General features: G+C 59.2%; 1 protein-coding gene and 1 long non-coding RNA gene across 2 annotated transcripts in view; one reads left to right on the top strand and one right to left on the bottom strand.

Moving 5' to 3' along the window:
- The window catches only part of LOC148595876 (uncharacterized), a 355,837-nt gene that overhangs the window by 17,634 nt on the left and 317,692 nt on the right, over positions 1-20,511 (bottom strand). The gene's annotated exons all lie outside the window — the stretch shown is intronic.
- Positions 650-19,075, top strand: AHCYL1 (adenosylhomocysteinase like 1). Its single transcript, XM_088539790.1, has 17 exons — positions 650-820; positions 10,652-10,763; positions 11,313-11,456; positions 12,227-12,327; positions 12,526-12,628; positions 13,263-13,357; positions 13,627-13,733; positions 14,070-14,186; positions 14,337-14,400; positions 15,844-15,932; positions 16,171-16,241; positions 16,685-16,779; positions 16,909-17,007; positions 17,294-17,362; positions 18,148-18,226; positions 18,713-18,833; positions 18,940-19,075. Exons 1-17 carry the CDS (start codon positions 713-715, stop codon positions 18,944-18,946), a joined length of 1,581 nt encoding a protein of 526 aa, XP_088395916.1. The 5' UTR covers positions 650-712; the 3' UTR covers positions 18,947-19,075.

Raw genomic sequence — 20,511 nt, 5'->3', positions numbered from 1 at the left:
CTGTGCAGGACTTAGTCTAGCCCTCGGAGCACATTCCCGCTCCAGGTGTTTGCAGGCTGTGTGCTCTCCCACCCTGGGATAAGGGCGCAGGTCGCACATTCATGGTGCTGGGGGGGTGACAGCGGTGCAGGCCACCCCTGCCACAACGCAGGGGTGTGTGCGTGTGCATGTTGCTACATGCATCATCCGTGCACGCATGCAAGCGGCGGGGGCATGCTGCTGCTGCACGCTCCAGGCGCGCTTGCACACTCGTACACACAATGTTGCACGCACTGGCGCTGTGTGCACGTGCGTGCTCGCAGGCGGTCTCTGCCTGCCGCCATTCCTTGATTCCCGTCCGCTTTTCCCGGTTTATTTCCAGTTTTTCCCCCGGGTTCATCCTCCACCCGCTCCGCCCAACGAGCTCCCGGCGCCGCCGCCAGAGGGCGCCGCCGCGCCGCTGCCCGGCGCCGCAGCGCGGCTTCACTTGCCAGGCCCCTGCGCGCTGACGTCAGCGCGTGACGTGCGGCGGCGCGTGGCTCCGCCCCTGGCGCCCAGCGCGGCGGCCGCAGTCCGCGCCGCAGAGGGTCGGAACCGGCGGCGCCCGCGCGGGCCGGGCCGAGCGGAGCCGAGCGGAGCCGAGGGGAGCCGAGGGGAGCCGAGGGGAGCCGAGGGGAGCCGAGCGCCCCGGTGCCACTCGCGGGCCTGGCCCGCCTCGTCCCGCCGCAGCACCATGTCAGTACCGGACTCGGCCGGCGGCGACGAGGTGAAGCAGGCCAAGGAGATGGAGGACGCCGAGAAGTTCTCCTTCATGGCCACCGTCACCAAGGCGCCCAAGAAGGTACCGCCCGGCCCGGTTCGGGGGCGGGGGGTGGATCGGGACCGGGCTCCGTCCTGGTTCGGGGGGCGGAGGCAGCACCGGGTCTGCCCCAGTTCTTGCAGGAGCTGCCCTGGGAATTGTGTGTCGGGGGGCCCGGTCCAGTTCGGGAAGGGGCTTCCCGGCCCCCTGGAGCGGGGCTGGGCCGGGCCCGCGGGGCCATCCGGTCCCTTGTGGGGCCCGGCTGGGGCCGGAGCGGGGCCGCCCCGGGGGCAGAGCCAGCCCGGATGGGCCGGGGGCTGCAGCGGGAGCTGCTCGAGGGGGGGGCTCAGTGGGCCCCGTGGTGCCGCTCGGCCGAACCGGGCCGGGAGGAGGGGGCAGAGCCGCCGGCTCCGGGCTCCTGGGCACCCCCCGGGGCGACGTCACCCCGAGGGGCAGCGCGGGAGCCGCCCGGGGTCACCCCGAGGGGCAGCGCGTCCGGCCGGGGCCGCCCCGCGGTCACCTCGGAGCGCCCGAATCCCCCCGGAGCTGCGGGCGGCGCGTGCGGACCAGGGACCGGGCAGCCCCCGCGGGGCCGTCCCCAGCGTCCAGGCTTTGCTGCGCCTCGCGTGCGTTTATCCGCGCTGCGGACGCAGCCCGGAGCAAAGGAGCGCAGGAATGCGGAGCCGGGAGCTGCCTCTTCCCAGCCAGCCCCGGCGCAGACTCGGGGCGTTTATTTTGCTTTTCCTTTTCGCTGCCAGCAGCTTCCAGGGAGAGCTACCGGCGCGAAGCCGTGCGGATGCTGCCGGCTGATCGGAGCGCGATGAAGAGCTCCGAATGCCGACGTGTGTTCCCCAGCACGCGGGAACGTGAGGGCTGAGGTTGCAGCGAGGCTGTCCCTGCAGCTCCGTGACGCTGCGGGGCTGCCGCAGCCCTGCCTGGCTGCGCGATGCTGCCGAAGGTGCCCGGAGCCACGCGAGGCGTTTGAGGCCGATAACATCAGCAGGGAGCGCGCGACGCGGCCCGGGGCGAGAACAAAGCGCGGCGGCCGCTCTCCTCCTTGCCTGGCTGGCTGCGGTGAATAGAGCAGGATCGACTCTCTCGGGATAAGCTGGCCAGGGCCCCCGGCTCGAGGCGTTTCGTGCATCTTCGGAAGCGGGATCGCAGGGAAACCATTCAAGCGCTTTTTTCTCTGTTGTCTGCACAGCCCGGCGGGGTTTTTTTGGCTCCTTGAGTTCGGGCGACGCGGTCTGCGTCAGGAATTGGAGCCCCGGGCTCCTTTTTGTGCCCTGCGGAAGAGCTTTTCAAAGCGCCTCCGCTCACGCAGCAGCAACAGCGCGAGGTGCCTGCGAGCAGCCCGTGGCCGGCACGGCGGGATGCGCTTCCCTGGGGGTCGGAGCCCGGCCTGGCCCTGGAGAAGCCCTCGGATGTAGCTGGCGGACACAGTGGCATCCTTGGAAGAGGGTCCGGGGCTCCTTGCCGCACCGGGGGCGCCTGGAGCGATCCCGCAGCTACGTCACCAGCCCGCGGTGGGGGAATCCGCGACGTGTTTGCTTCCCTTCGTGTCGCTGACTTGGTTAAGGTGAAGTGAAGCAGCAGGAGGTAAGAGATTAAGAGATTAACGTGCTCAACTCCGGGTTACGTCGGAGCCAAAGCAGCCGAGGGGAATGGAGCTGCAGAAGCGCCGAGGTTTCCGTCTCGCCCTCGTAGGGGTGAATTCGGGTTTGTTTCAGTGAGGAGGAGCTCAAGGGCAGGCCGTGCTCTTCTGCATCCCCGTGTCCCATCGCCGGCACGTCTGGGCATCCGCTCCTCTGTCTCGCGGCCGTCCTGGAGGTGCCCTTGGATTCGGAAAGCGACTGCCGTGGCGTCAGCGGAGCCGTTAGACTCCCGCGGAGCGGGATGTGACGTGACGCTGCGCCTGGAGGCCAGCGGGGCTCTGCACGTCCCCGGCTGTCACTTCACCCCAGCCGCCCGTCCCCTTGTCGCGTGGCACCCGTGGGATCGCGTGTCAGTGTGAGCGTGTGATGTCCCTGCCGTGCCCTGGTGCTGGTCCCGTCCTGCCCTTGGCTGCAGCAGCCGGACCTGCTCCCGCTCCGCAGGCGGATCCGCTCATTCCCGCGGCGGAGCCGGGGCGCGGAAGGGGCTCGCGGTGCCCTCAGGACGCGCGAGCTTTGCCGGCGAGCTCGGAGCGCCGGATGCGCCGCGGCTTTGCAGGGAACGGCCGCCGGGATGACCCCCGTTCCCTGGGAATGGGGTCCGCATCCCGCTCCTGCTCCCTTTCTCCCAAGCATCGTCTCCGCTGCTGCAGTTGGAGCTTGCGGGTTCTGACCTTGCTGCAGCCGCCTCCTTCCACGTCCCTTCCTGCCCCCTTTCTCGGGAGACCCGTCTCCTCCATAGCTCCGTCAGGAGGACACAGTCGTCCACGTTTGTTCCGTGCGAGCTGCTGGAGCCCCCATTTTTCTTTTATTTCACCCCTCAAACGGGTTTGTAAACCCGCTGGGTTCCTTAGCTGATTGTCACCTCCTTATCCAAATCCTCTACGTTAGTTTGGGTTCCTCTCCTTCTCATCTCCCTGCAGTTTTTCCTCCGCACAATTTGCTGCTGGGATGTTGCTAAGGGATCATCCTGCTCTTTGTGCCCAGCCTGGGCTCAATCTGTCTCTTTTTGGGTGCAGAAAGGCTGTAGTAGGTGAAGGCATCGCTGTGGCTACAGCATCGGCTCAAGCCTGTACCCCTAACCTGTGGCGAATGCGAATCCCGAGGGTGTTTTATTCCAAGGTGACTTACTCTGTAGCTGCTGGAGGCTGGAGGTGGACAGGCCGTTCATTAGAGCTGCTTTGCTAAATGAATCTGAATTATTTCTGTTTTAAGTTGCTCCTTACCAGGAGGAAGAGCAGAGCTCAGGGGTTCTGACCGAAAACGAGCAGTCTTCCAAATACCAAGCAAAGGGGTTCACATCTCCTCCTCCTCCTCCTCATCCTGCAGTTCTGGGAGGCAGGCTCGGTTTTCGCTCCGATATCTGGTCTTTGGAGCTAGGAAAGGAGTTGGCTGTTTGTTCCCTGTAGCCTTCGGAAGTGGCTCTTGCCTGGTTGGGATGGTGCCACCTCAATGGAGCTGCTTCTCCCGCTTGCCCTGATCAAGTTGTGACCTTGAGATCTCTTGGTGGGAACCTCCTTCCCATGGAAGCTGCCAGATCCAGGCCGGTGGCTGAGGAGCAGTGTTTTCCTTAACCTTTCCCAAAATGTGGGGTTGCCTTGTGCCAGGGCCCGGCCTCCAGCAACGCTTTCTTTGGGGCCCTGGCAGCTTTCACCGTGCTGGTTTTCCAGCCTGCGCCGGTGTTGGAGTCCTCTGCTCCCTGCTCAAGGCCGTGCTTTGAGGTTGGGGATTATTTTTGGCTCTGGAAAACCGCCGGGATGGGGGAGTTTTGCAGGTGATCCCGTTGAGGTTCCTCCAAGGGGACAGCGAGGGGATTGTCCCAGTGCTGGAGCGAGTGGGACTCGCTGAGGAGACCTGCTGGCACGCGGCCGTGTCCTCATCGTCCGGAGCTCCCCGGGAGCGCCGTTCCCGGCGTTTCCCGCTTACCCGGGGACTCTGACCCACGCTCGTGGGGCAGCTCGGGTGACGTCTGAGGTGGCGGTGCCAGAGCCCAGTGTGTGCCAAGGACCTTGTGCCGAAGCTTCTGCATCTCAGATCCCCCTTCATCAGGGAATCGGATCAGTGGAGATCCGGGTGCAGCCAGAGGGTCCTCCTGGTGAGGAGAGCCAGCTTGGACCATCTCCGTGAGCTGCTCCGGAGCCCCCTCCGTCCAAGCCCCTCTGCAGCATCCGAACGTCGCGGTCACGTAATTTGGGTCACCTTGAGCATCTCCCTCTGCTCTCGGCCCTGTTTGCACGTCCAGCCCCGGCGCGTTGCCCCTCGGCAGGGCAGAACCCCAGGACGTCGGTGGATGGTCCGAGCCCGGAGCTGCCTTCGGGGGGTTTAGAGCAGCCCTGGAGGCTGAGGCTGCCCTTGGGGACGCGATCCAAGGAACCAGGGGCTACTGAGGCCCTTTGGGAGGCCGCCCCGCTTGCCCGGGCGCGTTGGGCTCCTGCGGCTGTGAATTTTAATTACACTCGAGGATCAATACGGTGGCCTTGGTAACGAGCTCGTTGCTGCTGCAGAATCTGTTTACTCCAGGTTGGTGACAGCCAAAGAACTTAGGTGGCCGGGACGCGATGTTCCCGCTGCTCAAACAGGCCGCATTGTCATTCGGGCCTCGCGCTCCGCTTCCCCTGGGCTGCCTCCCGTTCCCGGCCAAGGAACCACTGGATTCGGAAGCAGCGATTCAGGTGGGGGCTGCAGGATCCCAGCTGGTTCCTCCCAGGCTTTGTGGTTTGAGGGGAGGTAGGAGCCGGGAAAGGAGATTCCTTGGAGCTTCTCCTTGCTGAGATCTGCTGTTTTCTTCTTCCAAGCAGCCTGGGCTGATATTGGAGAGGATATCCGCAGCCCTGGATATTGCACCGTCTTTTTTCATGGCACCGTGGGGAGAGGCTTAAGTCCAACCTGGGCATGTTTTGGAGCAAGAACATCTGCCTGATCCCCACTGACCTTGGGCATTCCCAAAGACATTCCCAAAGTCATTCCCAAAGCTGAAATAAGTTGTGCTTGTTGGTGCATAAGTGGGTAACGCCTGGCCTGCTTCCAGCCCCCTTATCCACCCTCCGTAATATCCGTAATATCCCCAGCCTGGCTGGCCAGGGCATGTGCGTGAGCTAATTAGTTGACCCAGCAAGCTGAGCTAATTGTTTTTTGCATTGTGTGCCGCTGCGGTCCCGTGCCGGAGCCCGGCTCGGTCGGCACTGTCGGGATCAAGCCCTGGATAGAGCCAGGCGCTCGCTGCTTTTGAGGATTCCGGCTGTCCAACCCTCGCCGCTCCCTTTACGCACGCGATATCCCTATGGAGAGAGCACGGCACGATCCTGTGCCTCGAAGTCTCCCGAGTCCAAGGACCAGACGCGCTATCTCCTGCCGGAGCGCTTTCCCTGCACCTTCGACCTCCAGGTGTTTATAAGGCTGTAATTATTCCCGGTTACTTTTTAACAGTCGGCCACTTAAAATCACATTTATTTTATTTAATGCGGCCTTCTGTTTATTTTTCCCTTCGCCAGCATTTCCAGCGATTCCCACGATGACTAAAACCGGGCGGCTGGTTCCAGCCCTTCAACCTTTGGAATGGGCCCGTTTTGTTCCGGCTGAGCGTCGGGATTCACCCGAAAAATCCCTAATTCCTGTCTCGTATGCACGGAAACTTGTTTTTTTTTTCCATGGCTTTGGCCAACCAGCCGTTTGTGAGCGGAGGCTGGTATGAGGGCTTGGCTGCTTTGCTTTGCCAGGACCTTGGCGCTCTTTATTTCCTTGTGGGAATGGCAGGACGGTTTCCCAGCCCGGGCCTCGCAGGCCGTTCCGGATGGGGGGAAGCAAGCCCGGTTTGGAGCCGAAGGTTTGTATGGAAGCAGCACTGGGGTTGCCCGCTGGGCATCGCGGCGGCAGCTCCCGGCCGCGCTGTCCCTGTACACGATGTCACAGCCCGGACCCTGTCCCCGTTCCCTGTCCCAAGGAGCCGCGTGCCCGGGTGCGGAGCCCCGGCCTCGCCGGGGGAGGCTGTCCCGAGCCTCCTCCGGGAATGGCTCTTTGCTCCCACCCGGGACACCCGGGTCCCCCCTGGGTGGCTGCAGGGGAACAGCCCTGTCCCTCTGCTCCGCTTCCCGGCCTGGAGCAGCAGCGAAGCCTCCCGCTGATTTATCCCTGGAGAGACCTCAGCCCGGCGGCCGCGTCCGTTGGATGCGACAGGCTGCTTTGGGAAAGAAATAAGTGAAGGCAAAATAGTCCCTGAGGAACACCTAAACGTCCCGGGACGTTGGGAGGTCATCCCAGGTGGATGCCATGCTGGGAAAACGGCCGTTCCGCGAAGGAGGAATCGCTGCCGGTAAGAAGCAGCCGATGGAAGCGGCTCTGCGAGGCTCGTAAAGAGGATGAACGCCGGGTTAATCGCACAAAGGGATTCTCCGGCGAGCCCGGTCACGCTAGGAACGGCGGCTCCAGCGGCAGGGCAGCCGGGAGCCCCGGCGCTTTGGAAGGTTTTCCTTGACGAGAGGAGATTCAACGAAGGGAACTGGCTGCTCCGAGAAACCCTGGGCTCTGCTGCGGCCTCTGCGGTCACCAGGAAGCTCCCAGGACCCTCCGTCCTTGGGTTTTCATGTGGCGTCGCGGAAGCTCTTGCGGCGTCGCCACCAGAACACGCTCTGCTCTCGTTTGGTTGTTTCTCCCCAGGCGGCTGCTCCGTGTCCCCTGGGTGACAGCAGCGGCTTCGGACCCCGCAGGGTTTTCCGACGCTTCCCGGCTCCCTCCTCATCCCTCTGCGTCCGCAGGACGGCAGAGCCGGCAGTCCCAGCCCTTACCCATCTGTTTGCCCTTGCTGTGTTGCAATAGTTAAACAAACTCTATTTGCCGTGGGTGCTGCCTTGGGGACAGCCAGCTCCGTCTGCCCACGCAGGGACCGCGGCCTCCAACGCGGGGACAAGCCGGTTGCCCAAGTGGCCTCTTGGCTCCGTGGAGCCTTTGGGAGCCGCATGCAGCCAGTTTTCACCGTGGAACGGCTCGGAAAAGGGGGGTCCCCATCTCGCTGTTTTGCACCTCTTTTGGGGTGTAATGCCTTGTTGGAAAGACCGAGGCCTCTTCCCGGCGCTGCCTGCTCGGCCCCGGGATCCCACCCGGCTCCGCAGCGTAGCCGGTGACGTGGTGGCAATGGCAAGAAGAGCCCTGGGTGAAAAATCTGCAGTGCTGGGTTTCCTCCTTGACGACCAAGTGCTGGGCTGAAAAAATATTTTCCTTGTTCTTCCCCATTGGTCTCCACCCGGTCGGAAAAGCCGTTTCCAGCAGGACGACGTTTGGGATCTGATGAGCGACTGCGCCGGAGCCGGCGCGGAGGCCGTCCCGGAAGGCGGCCGCGCTCGTCCAGGCCCGGTTTCTCCTGGGGCTTTGCCGACCCCAATTCCCGTGGCGTGCCGAGGGATTACGGGATTTTCCCTCCCCGGGATGCGGAGAGGTGGCGCTGGCCGGGGCTCGCGCCTCCTCCCTGGTCCCCGGTGCTGCCGCCGCGCTGATCCGCCGCGTTCGGAGCGGCCCTGGCCGTCCCGGCCCGTGGGAAGCCGCTTGCAGCATTTGAGGATAATTTTAGCCAGGGCAGATTTCGCTAAGCTGCCCAGTTCGGATGAGCTCTGGTAAAGCCACGGCGGGGATTACTGTGGTTAATTGAGCACTTGGTGTCTTTAGCAGTGCTTTTTTTTAATATTTTTTTCTTTCCCTTCCTGCTGGATTCAGACCCCCCTTTCCAGAACTGCCGGTTTCTCCCCAAAATGGGATTGTGCCCAGCTGGGTGCTACAGCCGATGCTGCCAGGAGGGACCAGCATCCCAGGAGGTGTCGGGATGCTGGGGGACCACGGCAGCCCTTCGTCCCCACCAGCTCCTCCTCATCGCATCCTGGACAAGCTTTTCCCCAAGGAGCCATCCAAGCGGTGGGAAAGAGCCCTGGCTCCAGTGTCCTGGCTGCAACAGGGATGAAAAAGCGCCCGCAATCGGAGCAGCGAAGCCCTGGTGCTCTGCCTTTCCTCCTAGCTTCACCTCTTCCCTGGAAACCTTTCCCTGAAATGGAGAAAATTCCTCAGCTAACACTTTAAGCTGTTTTAAAGCCAAGAGCTGCTTTACAGGGCGTTTACACCCTCTGCTTTGAGGACTTGCCAGAGGGAGAGGTTTGGAGTGCAGGGCTAGAAATATTGCTGTTCTTGCTGATAGGTTTTTTCCCCCTCTGGAAATACCTATGGACAGCATTCCAGGTGACGCAGGGCTTCCTCGGAATGTCCGGAGGAGATCGATCCGAGCAGGGGACCTTGAACAGCCGGGCCGTTCCTTGCTTGGGGAGCGGGTGCGTCGGGTCATCGTGGACCTGCCCGTCGGCTGCTCTTATCTCTCGGTACTGGCTCGCCCAGCGGTTTCCTCCTGCACAAACCAACCCAAGAGGGCCGGGGAACGTCCCCCTCCTTCCCCAGAGATGAATTGCACGAATCTGGATCAGGATCACGTGGCATCTGCCGGGAAGTCTGCGCCGGGGGGCAGATGCCGGGCGATACCGTATCTGATGTGGAGGAGCTGCTGAAATCCTTCCTAAGGCAGCGCCCGCCAAGAAACACGGGCTTCTCCCCCGGGTTGGGTAACGGGCTGGGGCTGGTGCCAGCAGATCGGGGCTCCCCGCTCCCTTGGAGATGTGTGAGCTGCTTGTTTTGGGGTGCAGATTGGGGCTTTTTAGGCTTTTCTGGATGTTAGGGGCTTGGTGCTGGGTTCTTTTCCTCCTGTCCAGCCTCTGGAGGAGATGCCGCGTGTCCAGCGCTCAGCATCCCGTGCGCGTCCTCCTCAGAGTTAGGATTAACCTGGGGCTTCGCGTCCCCGTTTCCCGTTCTGGAAAACATTTCTGTTGACGGAGGGTGGAGGCCGAATCCCAACACTGTTTGTTGACCCAGCAGCTGGGTTTCTCCAGGAGTCCTGGTTCCGTTTTATGATCCAGGTAACCCCGATGGTGCCGTAGCCATCCTGAGCTCGAGCTTTGAAGTTCATGGATCATCTCAAGTAAATAATTCCATTCTTTTCCCCCTTGAAGGCTGTATCCCACATGAAAGCTTTCGAGGAGCTTTTGGGATTGTCCTGACGCGGCAACCCCATCCTCGAGGCCACCGAGGCTTCTCTCTTTCCATCATCTCCACGTCCCCAGGGCTTCCCGAGGTCTCCTGGGTCCATGGGGATGCTTTGGCAATTCCGCTCCCTGCAACGATGTTTTATCCCATTTACATGGCAAAATTAAATCCCGTGAGGCCACGATCAGAGGGAAGGGCCCACATGGGGCCCTGGGGTCAGCTGCCAGGGTGAGGGTCTCCATATGGTGGCATGATGGGCACGGGTGGCCGGCTCTTTTCCCGTTGACTACTTCACATGGGATGGCTGCAATAGTGGAGGAATTTGGGGCTCTTTTTCTCCTTCTTTCAGCCCAGGGCACTTGAATATGAAGAGATGCTGGTAGGTGCCGGAGCCTCGAGTTGCCTCTGGCTGAGCGAGGCAGGAGTGGCGGCTGATTTAGAGCTTCTCTTACAAAGGAAACATCTGTAACGCAGAGGACACTGAAAGTCAATGCAATGTCAACCGCTTTTTGTTGAAATGTTCCCTCTTGCCTTCTCTCTGGTCTTTTTCCCCTCTGCTTTTTGTGTTGGTTTTGGAAGGAGGCGCTGTGTTTTTTACCCTGCGGAATGCCCTGCTCCTGGGGAAGTGTTTGGAGAAGCACGAGGGAAGCAAGAGTTTCTGCTGGGCCCACCCCAGCTTGCCTGCTCTTGCACTTTTTTGGGGGGGAAAAACATGAATTTGGAGCCGTTGGTGCTGGGTGTGTTGGACTGTGCTCTGAATAACTCGGGTGTCTCTGTGCGTGGCTTGTCTGGAGGGTCGCGTGGCTTTTGTGCTGTGTAAATGGGGCGATTTCCTTGGCAGGAAGCTCAAGGAGACAGCGTGGCCTAAAGAGGATGTTTCAAGGCTTTCTTGGTGCTTTTGTTTTTTTGATCTCAGATGTTGGGAGGAATCTGAATCTCAAATCTGCTGTAACCTTCTGAAATCTGCTGTAACCTTCTGAAATGATCGGGCAGAGGAGAGGACCCGCTCTGGGGCTCCTGTAGCCACAGCCCTGTTTCTTGCTGGGTTTGGTGGTGGCCTGAAGGGAGCTGTGGGCCGGAATAGCCTGGAAAGACGCCGTGCCATAAGGAGCACCTGCTGATTTAACCGTTTGCTTCCATTTGCGCTTTGCAGCAAATCCAGTTTGCAGATGACATGCAGGAATTCACCAAGTTCCCGACCAAGACCGGCCGTCGCTCCCTGTCCCGCTCCATCTCACAGTCTTCCACCGACAGCTACAGCTCTGGTAGGTGCCAGGCGACTTTCCCTCTGTGCATCCTAAAACCTCTCCTAAAACGTCTTTCACCAGGTGCTGAGCACTGGATTTGGCAGAAATTTGGGCTAGTGCAGGGCTGTCCCTGTGCAGCGTCCTCTGTGCCTGGAGCAGATCTCGCCTAGCAGTGAATTTGCCCTCAGCACAAGAAAATCTCTTTGCTCCAGCACTTTTGGGGGAAGGAGGAGTGTACTGGATTGCTTCAGTTCTGCCTAGTGGCTCCAGCAAAGCAAGGCTGGGTTGGGTTTCAATTTACCTGCCTTCCTTTCAGAAAGGTTTGATAATCGGCCTTGTTTGCTCTCATAATTAAACTTCAATGTATGAGTTAGCTTGGTAATTCTAGAGGTAACGTGAGTGCAAGATTCATTCTGGGCATTGCCTTTCCTTATGAAATCCGTAGTCTCAGACATTATCACGTACGTGCATGAAAGCCTGGAAGTGAGACGGGATATAAATCCACGTGTGTGGTAGGAAGTTTGCAGCAGAAATCCTGGGATAACACGCGTCTCTCTTCCGGCTTAGCTGCCTCCTACACGGACAGCTCTGATGACGAGGTGTCCCCCCGTGAGAAGCAGCAAACCAACTCCAAGGGCAGCAGCAATTTCTGCGTGAAGAACATCAAGCAGGCAGAGTTTGGGCGCCGGGAGATCGAGATCGCTGAGCAAGGTGAGGGTGGAGTGTGGGGCTGGACCTCCGGAGAGCGGGAGTCGAGCCAAGGCATTTCCCGAAACTCCTGCGAGGCTCCGGCCTCGGCTGCCTCGTCTCCACCCCTGGATTGGCAGATTCTGTGGGGAACAGACATTAATGATGTGTTGCATCCATTCTCCTAATGCCAGCAAGGCTTAATGTTCTGCGGGGTTTGGAGGGGAAACCCTCAATGGGCAAAGATCTTGCAACGCCTTCAGAGACGCTAAAACCGATGGTCTCAACCCCTTCCCTTGGGGCTTGTGGGAAGCTGAGTTGCAATTTTAGTGAGGCTGGTTGGGTAACTTTGCTTTCAGGCTCCTTTTAGCCGCGTAGTGCCAAAGCTGTGGAAGGGGGAGATGTTGCAGGCATGTTTAGAGCAGCTCTTTCGATCCGTGGCAGCACCGTTCCCGTCGTCTTTAGGTGCGTGCCTCTCACTGATGCAATTCTGCTGCAGGGCTGGTGACCTTCGTTAGCTGGGACACATCAAATGCCTTCTTTGGGCAAAAATGGGCCCCAGACCTGTCTCCTTACGTGGTCACGAGGGTGCTTTGTCCTCAGGAGCTTTGTCAAAGTGATGAACGATGCTGACACTTTGATCCTGCAGTGGACAGACCTGCTGGGCCAGGGGTGGGCCAAAAACCTTGGGGCTGGATGTGCCCCGTGAGTCCCCGGAAAGGGGAGCGGGTCTGGCAGAGAGGAGTCCCTCCAGTTTTAATCCCATCCTTAAAACCCTTCTGTTCCTTTTGCAGACATGTCTGCTCTGATTTCACTCAGGAAACGAGCTCAAGGGGAGAAGCCTTTGGCTGGAGCTAAAATCGTGGGCTGTACACACATTACAGCACAGACTGCGGTGAGTGGCTGCTCATCTGGGCCAGGAGCGGGCAGCTTTTCCCCAGGGAACAGAGTCTCTAAGCTCCCTCCTAACCTTGTGAAATAAGAGAAGCTTCCCTGGTTTTGCAGCAGCCCCTCGGAGAGGCTCTGCCGCCCGCGTGTTCTGGGGCCGATGGCTCCTGGAGCCCCGTGCTGACCGCTGGCGTCTGCGTTGCAGGTGCTGATCGAGACGCTGTGCGCGCTCGGGGCGCAGTGCCGCTGGTCTGCCTGCAACATCTATTCCACCCAAAACGAAGTGGCAGCTGCCTTGGCAGAGGCTGGTGAGTTTGACGGAGCCTCGGGGAAGCGGTGCTCCTTCCCAAGTCCCTTCCCTGGTTCCATAGGCTTGTCCTTGCTGCTTTTTAATCCTCTCCAGAAGGTGCAGATCCCTTTGGGAGTGCTTTGCAGCTGCTCTGGAAGCAATGAGGTCTGAAATGAGCCTTAGTAGCTCAGCCCAGGGCAGGGTTTGTGTGCGTGCTGCAACTCCAGAAGGGTCTGGGTTGGTTGCAGGTTTAACTTTTGTCATGGCAAATGCAAATTAGATGGTAGAGGAAATAATTCTTGTTTGTTTTTGCTGCAAGGAGCAGGCTGGATACCAAGATCCAGAGCTGCTGCCACAGAGGTTTCCAAGAATGGGTTGAACGTTCAGGGAGGGGTAAGCAGGCCTGGTCCTGCTGTGGGCTGGGATTTCTGGATGGCCTGTTGGCCCCCTGCTTGGCAGCTTTCCTGGGCTGGCCCGGTACCGTGCACTTTTCCAGGACTTCTGTGGAAACATTCCTGCTGGTAATGGTGATGGAAGGACCAGGAGGAGCCGTTGTGCAAGGCTGGGCGTCAGGTTCTGCTCAGCGCTTTGCTGGGCTCCTCTGGCTCTTCCGGGCTTGGCAGACGCTCAGGATGCCCTGCTTTTCCTTCTAGGTGTTGCCGTGTTTGCCTGGAAGGGGGAATCGGAAGACGACTTCTGGTGGTGCATCGACCGCTGCGTTAATGTGGATGGCTGGCAGGCCAACATGGTAATGAGCCTTCTTTTAGCTCTTCCTCCATGGAGCAGTCACCCGTGGGCTCCTCATCCTCTCGCTGGCACTGCCTGGCTCCTTGGGGCCCTCGGACGCTGCCCTGGCTCCTGTTGGCATCGCAGAGGCCACTGAGCCACTACTAAAGGCAGCGGTCCAAGGCGACACGGCCCGATGGCATGGGAGCATCTCCTGCCAGAGATGTTCTCCATCTCTTTCCCCCTTTCCATCCTCAGCGAGCCCTTTGCTCTTCCTTGCCTGTCCCTTAGATTCTGGATGACGGCGGGGACCTGACACATTGGGTTTATAAGAAATACCCCAACGTATTCAAGAAGATCCGAGGAATCGTGGAGGAAAGCGTGACCGGTGTGCACAGGTAGGAGGTTTGGGAAGGCTGCGTCTCGAGTCTGTTCCACAGAGACAAATCAGCCCTCTTGCTGTTGCTCCTGTTGCATTGCTGCTTTGTGCTCCAGATCTCCCTCTGCTTGGGAGACTGTGCCCTGCGTGGCCACCCCTGGAGAGCCTTGGTGTCTAATGACAGCATTAAGGAGGACTAACTCAGCCAGCTTGTGGCTTTGAGGGCTTTGTTTGTGCATGGGACTGAGTTAAGGTTCTCAGAAGGATGAACTGGGTCTTGCTCAGGCTGCAGGGCTCTGGGAGCATGTGGGTTACCCTGATCTCACCTCTGTGACCTGCCTCGGTCCTCCCGCAGGCTGTACCAGCTCTCCAAGGCCGGCAAGCTGTGTGTCCCAGCCATGAACGTGAACGACTCTGTCACCAAACAGAAATTTGACAACCTCTATTGCTGCCGGGAGTCCATCCTGGACGGGTGAGTCCGGTTCTTCTCCCCATCCCTTTTAACTCACGCGGGGATGTGGCTCCCCTCTGCTTTGCGCTGGTGCCGGGGCCTCTCGCTGCCCGGGGCCGGCAGCCGCGTGCGCCTCACTAATGCCAACGCAGGTGTCTCTCTGTCCCCCAGCCTGAAGAGGACCACGGATGTGATGTTTGGAGGGAAGCAAGTGGTGGTTTGTGGTTATGGGGAGGTGAGTTGCATAAGCTCCAGCTGGCAGAGCTGTGGGTCAGCACCCCTGAGCCATCCGTCCCCTGGGGCTCTGCCCTGTCCCTGCATGAAGGCCACTCGCCCCTGCTTTAGGAGATCCGACCTCGTGAGCAGTTGCCAAGGAAATCTTGCTAAAGCCTCCTGGGAAGCTGGAGAACAAGCGCCTGCTTTCCCAGCCTGCCTGCGGATTTGCTGGGTTGCAAATACACCAGTTGCTGGGAACATTGGCCTGAATTATCAGTACCCATGGGTGCTCCCATCTGGTGTCCCTGGACTGAATTCAGCAGCCAGCCTGGCCGTCACTGAGCTTGTAAAAGAGGAGGTGGCAGGACAGGCTGGAGCTCGCTGGTGGATAACGCTCTGTTGGGGGGGAAATGGCATGAACTTGCAAATGATTCCGTCCTGGAAGAGCACGGAGCCGGGAGCTGGCACCTTCCTCCATCTGTGTGCCGGCTGCAGGGGTGTTTATCTTCCCGCGCCGCGATGGCCCTGGCAGTAGCTGCGAATGCTCTTCCCGGCGGGAACGTGCTTGCTAATTTATTTAGACACCAGTGGAGCCCAGCTCTGCTCAACCGAGAGGCTGTGCTGGCTCCCGCCCAGCGTTTTGGGGCTGGCGTGTGACTCTCTAGCTGCGAGATGTGCTGGGATTTGGAGTCTGGGGACTCGCCCTGAGTTTTGCCCGATTTCTTCAAACCGGGGTAGCCCTTCCGCTCTCACTGGATTTCCCTTTCGGATGTGGATTGGAGGCCTGGGCTGCCCAGCATAGCTATTTTCAGCCGATCTGAACTTGGAGCTGGGTGATAGATGAGGATGTCTCTGGGGATGTTTCTTCTGCAGCTTTCTTGACGGCCCCCAAAATGGGGCTGATCCTGTGCGCGTGCAGATTAGCAGGTGTTGCTGTGGATTAGGAGCACGGAGAACTGGGCTCTGCTGGGATACTTCAGTGTCATTTCATAGCAGAGGGGAGGGCTGGAGTCAGAGCTGCTCTTACGTGGGCTCTGTTCTTCCCCATGCCCATGTGGGGAGTGAGGGACAGACGATCCATCCCCAGTCTGCACAGGAGAGCTCTGAATGCCAAAGGAGCCCTTTGGTTTGAAGGTGAGTGGGAAAAGTCCACGCTCCTCCAGATGGGCTCGAACCCCGTCTCAGAGATTTGAAGGAGAGATCCGAAGGGCTCCCACGATGCTGGGGCCTGCTCAAGCTGCAAACGTGTCGGGTTTTGGGAGCTTCCCAACTGCTCCAGGTGGGTGGTCTTGGAGGCAGAAATGGTGGTGGAATCACTCCAGAGCCAGATTTGCAGGCTGGTCCCTGGCATGGGGCAGAGGGCTGGGATTAGCATCTCGCAGGGTGTTTTGAGGACGGTGGGGCTGCTGTAACGCCCGCTGTGTCCTGCAGGCTGCTTCATGCTGTCACGTTGTCTTGGCAGGTTGGCAAGGGCTGCTGTGCCGCTCTGAAAGCCCTGGGAGCGATAGTCTACGTCACGGAGATTGACCCCATCTGCGCTCTCCAAGCCTGGTGAGATGTTACCTCCTGCTCATGAGCAGCTCTTCCTTTGCACCCTACAACATTTGTAAGAGCAAGTGTGACACCTGAACCTTTGCACAGCCCTTCCACCTGCATCTGGCGTTCCTGGGGGTGTGCATGGATAGTCTGGCTGCTGTTGTGGGCAGTTCAGAGCTGCTTTAGCAACCAGGGTGCCTCCTGGCCTGGGGAATAGGTTCTCCTCATCATCTCTGTCCCCCTTTTCCACCAGCATGGATGGATTCCGGGTGGTGAAGCTGAGCGAAGTTATCCGCCAGGTGGACGTGGTCATCACCTGCACAGGTATGGCATGGAGGTGGGACCATTCCTGCTGGGTGTGATGGAGCAGTTGTTCCCGAGTGGGTGCCTGGAGGCAGGATCGTTGGGAGACGTTGGGAATAGAGGGCAGTTTGCTGGCACGTGCTGCTGATTTGACACGAGCGCTCTGCTCTTGGACCGTAGCCCTCCCTAGCACTTGATGGGGGACTTCATAGCCAAGTGTTCCCAAATATGTATTGTGAAAATGTGTTTTGGGGTCTCTTGGGGCCTGGTGAATTCATGAAACCAAAGATGAACTCTTTTTACATGTCCCACTGTGGTGACAGCCAGGAGGGCTCTTGTCCTGGCTGAGATTCACCCAATGTTGCTCCAGGCTGGGCTTCTCCACACCAAAAGCAGGGAAGCAGAAATTAAAGGGTTTGTATTTCCTTTGCCTTGGATTCCCTTGTGCCCGAACCTGCCTGCAGGAAACAAGAACGTCGTGACCAGAGAACACCTGGATCGGATGAAAAACAGCTGTATCGTGTGTAACATGGGCCACTCCAACACCGAAATCGATGTGGTGAGTCTGCCCGCAGCCGCTGCCCGCCTGCTCCGTCCTGCTGCTCTCAAACACGTCACCGAGCGCTTCCCGGCGCCCGCCCGGGCTCCCATCCCGGGATAACTCGGCCTTTTCCCCTTGCTCTCGCAGACCAGCCTCCGGACCCCGGAGCTGACCTGGGAGCGCGTCCGCTCGCAAGTGGACCATGTCATCTGGCCGGACGGGAAGAGGGTGGTGCTGCTGGCTGAGGTATGTTGGGGCCTGTGCCCGGGTGTTTTGGGAAGGTGGGATTTTCTCCTTTCTGGGGTAAAGCAAGCACTGTGACCACATGTGGTCAAGGAGGTGCCATGTGGCTTGTCCTTCAGAGCCAGGAGCCGTGCACATCCACACAACGCCGTCTGCATCTGGCTTTGACATTTGTGGTCCTTGAATCCCTGAGCTCTAGTTACTCGCTGCCCCAACAGAGACTTGGTTCGGTTTGTCGCTGCCTCGAGGACAAGCTGAGCTCTTGGCAAACTCTCCTGCTTTTTCCTAGGGACGTCTTCTCAACCTGAGCTGCTCCACGGTTCCCACTTTTGTCCTCTCCATCACGGCCACCACTCAGGTTGGGACACGGCAGGGTCGGGGCGCACAGGGCGGGCTGGTGCTCTGGGGCCTTGCATGAGCCTTGGGTGCAGGGACAGTTCGGAAAAAGCTTGGAATGTGCTGTGGGATGGGTGCTGGGGATCCCGCTGGAGCAAGGGACGCTCTTGCCACTGCCTCTTGTCTGGAATGCGGTTCTTTGGTTGGAAGGTCCTGGCTGGAAGGGAGCTTGGAGTGTTTCCGCAGTGCCGTACGCCGCCAGGGAGATGCCCTGGAGTCGACTTCCTGCCATCTGTAGAGCAGGGCTGTGTTTTCTCAATTGCTCCATCCCCAAAACGGGCAAACCGGGGGGGCTGCGGGTTAATGGTTAAAAAGCTTGTGAGTGTCCATGGCCTCCTGGCTGGGTGGGACCCGCCTTGTGAACTGCGCTGCTTGCCAGGGCTCTGCCTTTCCAAGGAAAACCATGAGTAAGTGCAGCTCGACCCTGCGAATTGCCCTTGGTCCCCACTGTGTGGACAGCACCTTGCCGGGGCAGCCGAGGCCTGCGGACATCCGAGGAGACCCCCGGGCTGCCAACACGGAGCTGCCTCTGGATAGTCGGGGGGGCACCGATGGGGAGGAATTTGCTTTTCCCTGTGCTTAATCTATTCAAAGTGACGGGGACCGGGTGATGTTCTGTGCCTGGCACTTGGGGGAAGATGCAGATTTACTCCTGCTGAAGGAGCAGGAGAATCCGAGCTGCTTCTCTTCCCTTGTGGCTCCGTCCCTGACTGTCCCCGGGCTGTCTGTCCCCCTTGGTCCCTGCAGGCTCTGGCTCTGATCGAGCTCTACAACGCTCCCGAGGGCCGCTACAAACAGGACGTCTACTTGCTGCCCAAGAAGATGGGTGAGTGAGGGGAACTCTCTGCTCCGCACCCAGCAGCGGGTTTTTCCACTGATTCGTCCTCCTTGGGGCCAGCAATTTTGGACATAAGGAGAAATTCAAATCTGGGCTGGACCAAACATCCAGGGAGAGGATGGTTCGGGGAAACCAGCATCCTTCAAGCACCTGCTGGTGGTTCAGTCTGTTGTCCTTGATGCGTCTTGGCTTTCCTTCTCATGGAAATTTCCCGGTTCTTACATAACCCTGTGCCTCTCGGCGTGTATCCAGCGCTGCTCAGCGCCGTGGCGTGGGCTGAGCAATGCGTCAGGGTTACGCAAGGGTGAAAACACGGTGCTAAACAGCAGCTAGACCCTGTTTTAGCCCCCTGTCCCCATGCGCGGTCGCAGTGGCCCTTTCTCATGCCACGGGGCAAATGCAATGCCCCGGCTCCCCAGAGGCCGCGGGGCAGCGTGCAGCTCCCCGAGCCCCGCTCTCCTCTCCCCCTTGCAGACGAGTACGTGGCCAGCTTGCACCTGCCTTCCTTCGACGCCCACCTCACGGAGCTGACGGACGATCAAGCGAAATACCTGGGACTCAACAAAAACGGGCCTTTCAAACCCAACTACTACAGGTCGGTGCCCGGGGACAGCGACGCAGGGCAGGGAGCTCCGTTCCCGGACACCCCGGCTCCATCCCTGGGCCCCCGCGGCCTCACTGGCCCTTCCCTTCTCTTCCAGATACTGACGGACCATGTCCATGAAGGACCAGACCACACAAGGCAAATTTTAGAGAGATTATTTTTAAAGATCCTTTTACTTTGTTTTCTCTTATTTGTTCTTGTTTTTAACCAACAAAGTTTTTACGTTTCTTTTATCAGTGTGATTTTAAGGCCACTTCTTTTTTTCCCCCCCTCCGTTTCCCCCTTCCCTGTGATCGCATCCCAGACTGACCTTGGCAGACAACCTGGGATTCGCTTCCTGCTCGGACGTGGCTGAAGCCGCCGGTGGCTCCCAGCCCTCGCTGCCAGCAAAGGGGGGGTTCCCTTTCCTGACTCGCGAAGGGCAACTCATTCCTGCAACGATGGTTATTTTGTTATTGTTATTCCTGTTATTGTTTTTTTTTTGACCTTTCCAGCCTGATTTCGTCTGGGCTGGGCTACCCGCAGCTACGGCGATGTCCTTCTCCCTTCCCCTTACGTTTCGTTCTTTGTGTGGATTCTCTGCAACTTCTAAATTGCCTTAAAGAGCCCAGTTTTAGCTGCTAGATCAGGGCTCCCGGCGCTGCCTGGGAGCCGAGTGGCGCCTGCTGGCCACCTCGCGAATAGGTGACTGTCCCCAGCCTGGCGGCTGGTGGCCCCGTGCGGGGCCCGGCTGCAGAGGGGGTAGTTCACTGTTTGAGGGTGCTAATTCGGACGGGGGTCACTTACCCAGCATTATCCTCATCTCTCTCTCTTTTTTTTTTTTAACCAAACTGCACCTTAATTGAGTTAAAAATGTTCTTGTGTATTTTTTTTTCTTTCTTTATTTCTTTCCCACCCTCTTTTCCTTTTTGGTTCTTAAAAAGATGTTTGAACAGAGGGGAAGTGGAGGGGCCGCCCTGCAGGCGCCCAGCTCTTTTTTTTTTTTTTTTTTTTTAAGGGTTCCCGGGGTTTATTTTGGGGGCGTTCCATGCGGTTTGGAGCTGGAGGCAGAGCCCTGTCCCCCAGGTGCCACTGCTGTCCCCAGCCGTGTCCCAGCGGCTCCCCCTCCCCGTGCTCCCTTGTGCCCAAGCACTTATCCACCGGCCCCCGCTCTCCTCCGCGCTCTCCTCCCTCTGTGCCGGGTCTGGGGGTGTCCGGGACCCCCCACCTCTGACCAAGCCATGGAGGGAGGTGTGAAGAGGGGGGGAGGCGCGTGGGTGGCAGAGGTTTATTTTGTATATGAATGATTTTTAATGAATGCAATATTATTAATCCTTGCAGATGAGCAATAAATCGGTAAAGTCTAATTAAACTCGTAGGAAAACGGAGCTGGCTGGTGCTGCAGGTGCTTTCTTTGCCTCCCCTCCTCCCCACCCGCTTCTCTCCTGCCGTGGCCCCTTTGCGCCCTGTGCTGGGGCCCCTGAGCCCCCCGCCCTCTTGCTTTGGGCGGTGAATCCCTCTGTTGAGCCCTTCTATGGGGCCCCCCTCGGTTTCTGGCCGCGGGTTTCGCCTCTCCAGCCCCCCAGTTTCGGGGTCTGGTGCCCCCACCTGAGGCGACAATGCTGCCCCTTCCTGCCACTCCCAACATGGCGCCCCCCGTGCACCGTGACGCAGCGGCGGGAGGCGGGGC

Source organism: Tinamus guttatus, unplaced genomic scaffold (assembly GCF_059628265.1).
Source record: "Tinamus guttatus ecotype Peru unplaced genomic scaffold, ASM5962826v1 Tinamus_guttatus_pri_ptg000049l, whole genome shotgun sequence".
Taxonomy (NCBI): domain Eukaryota; kingdom Metazoa; phylum Chordata; class Aves; order Tinamiformes; family Tinamidae; genus Tinamus; species Tinamus guttatus.
Note: the sequence above shows the minus strand (reverse complement) of the source record. Positions and strands in the feature narration are given on the sequence as shown.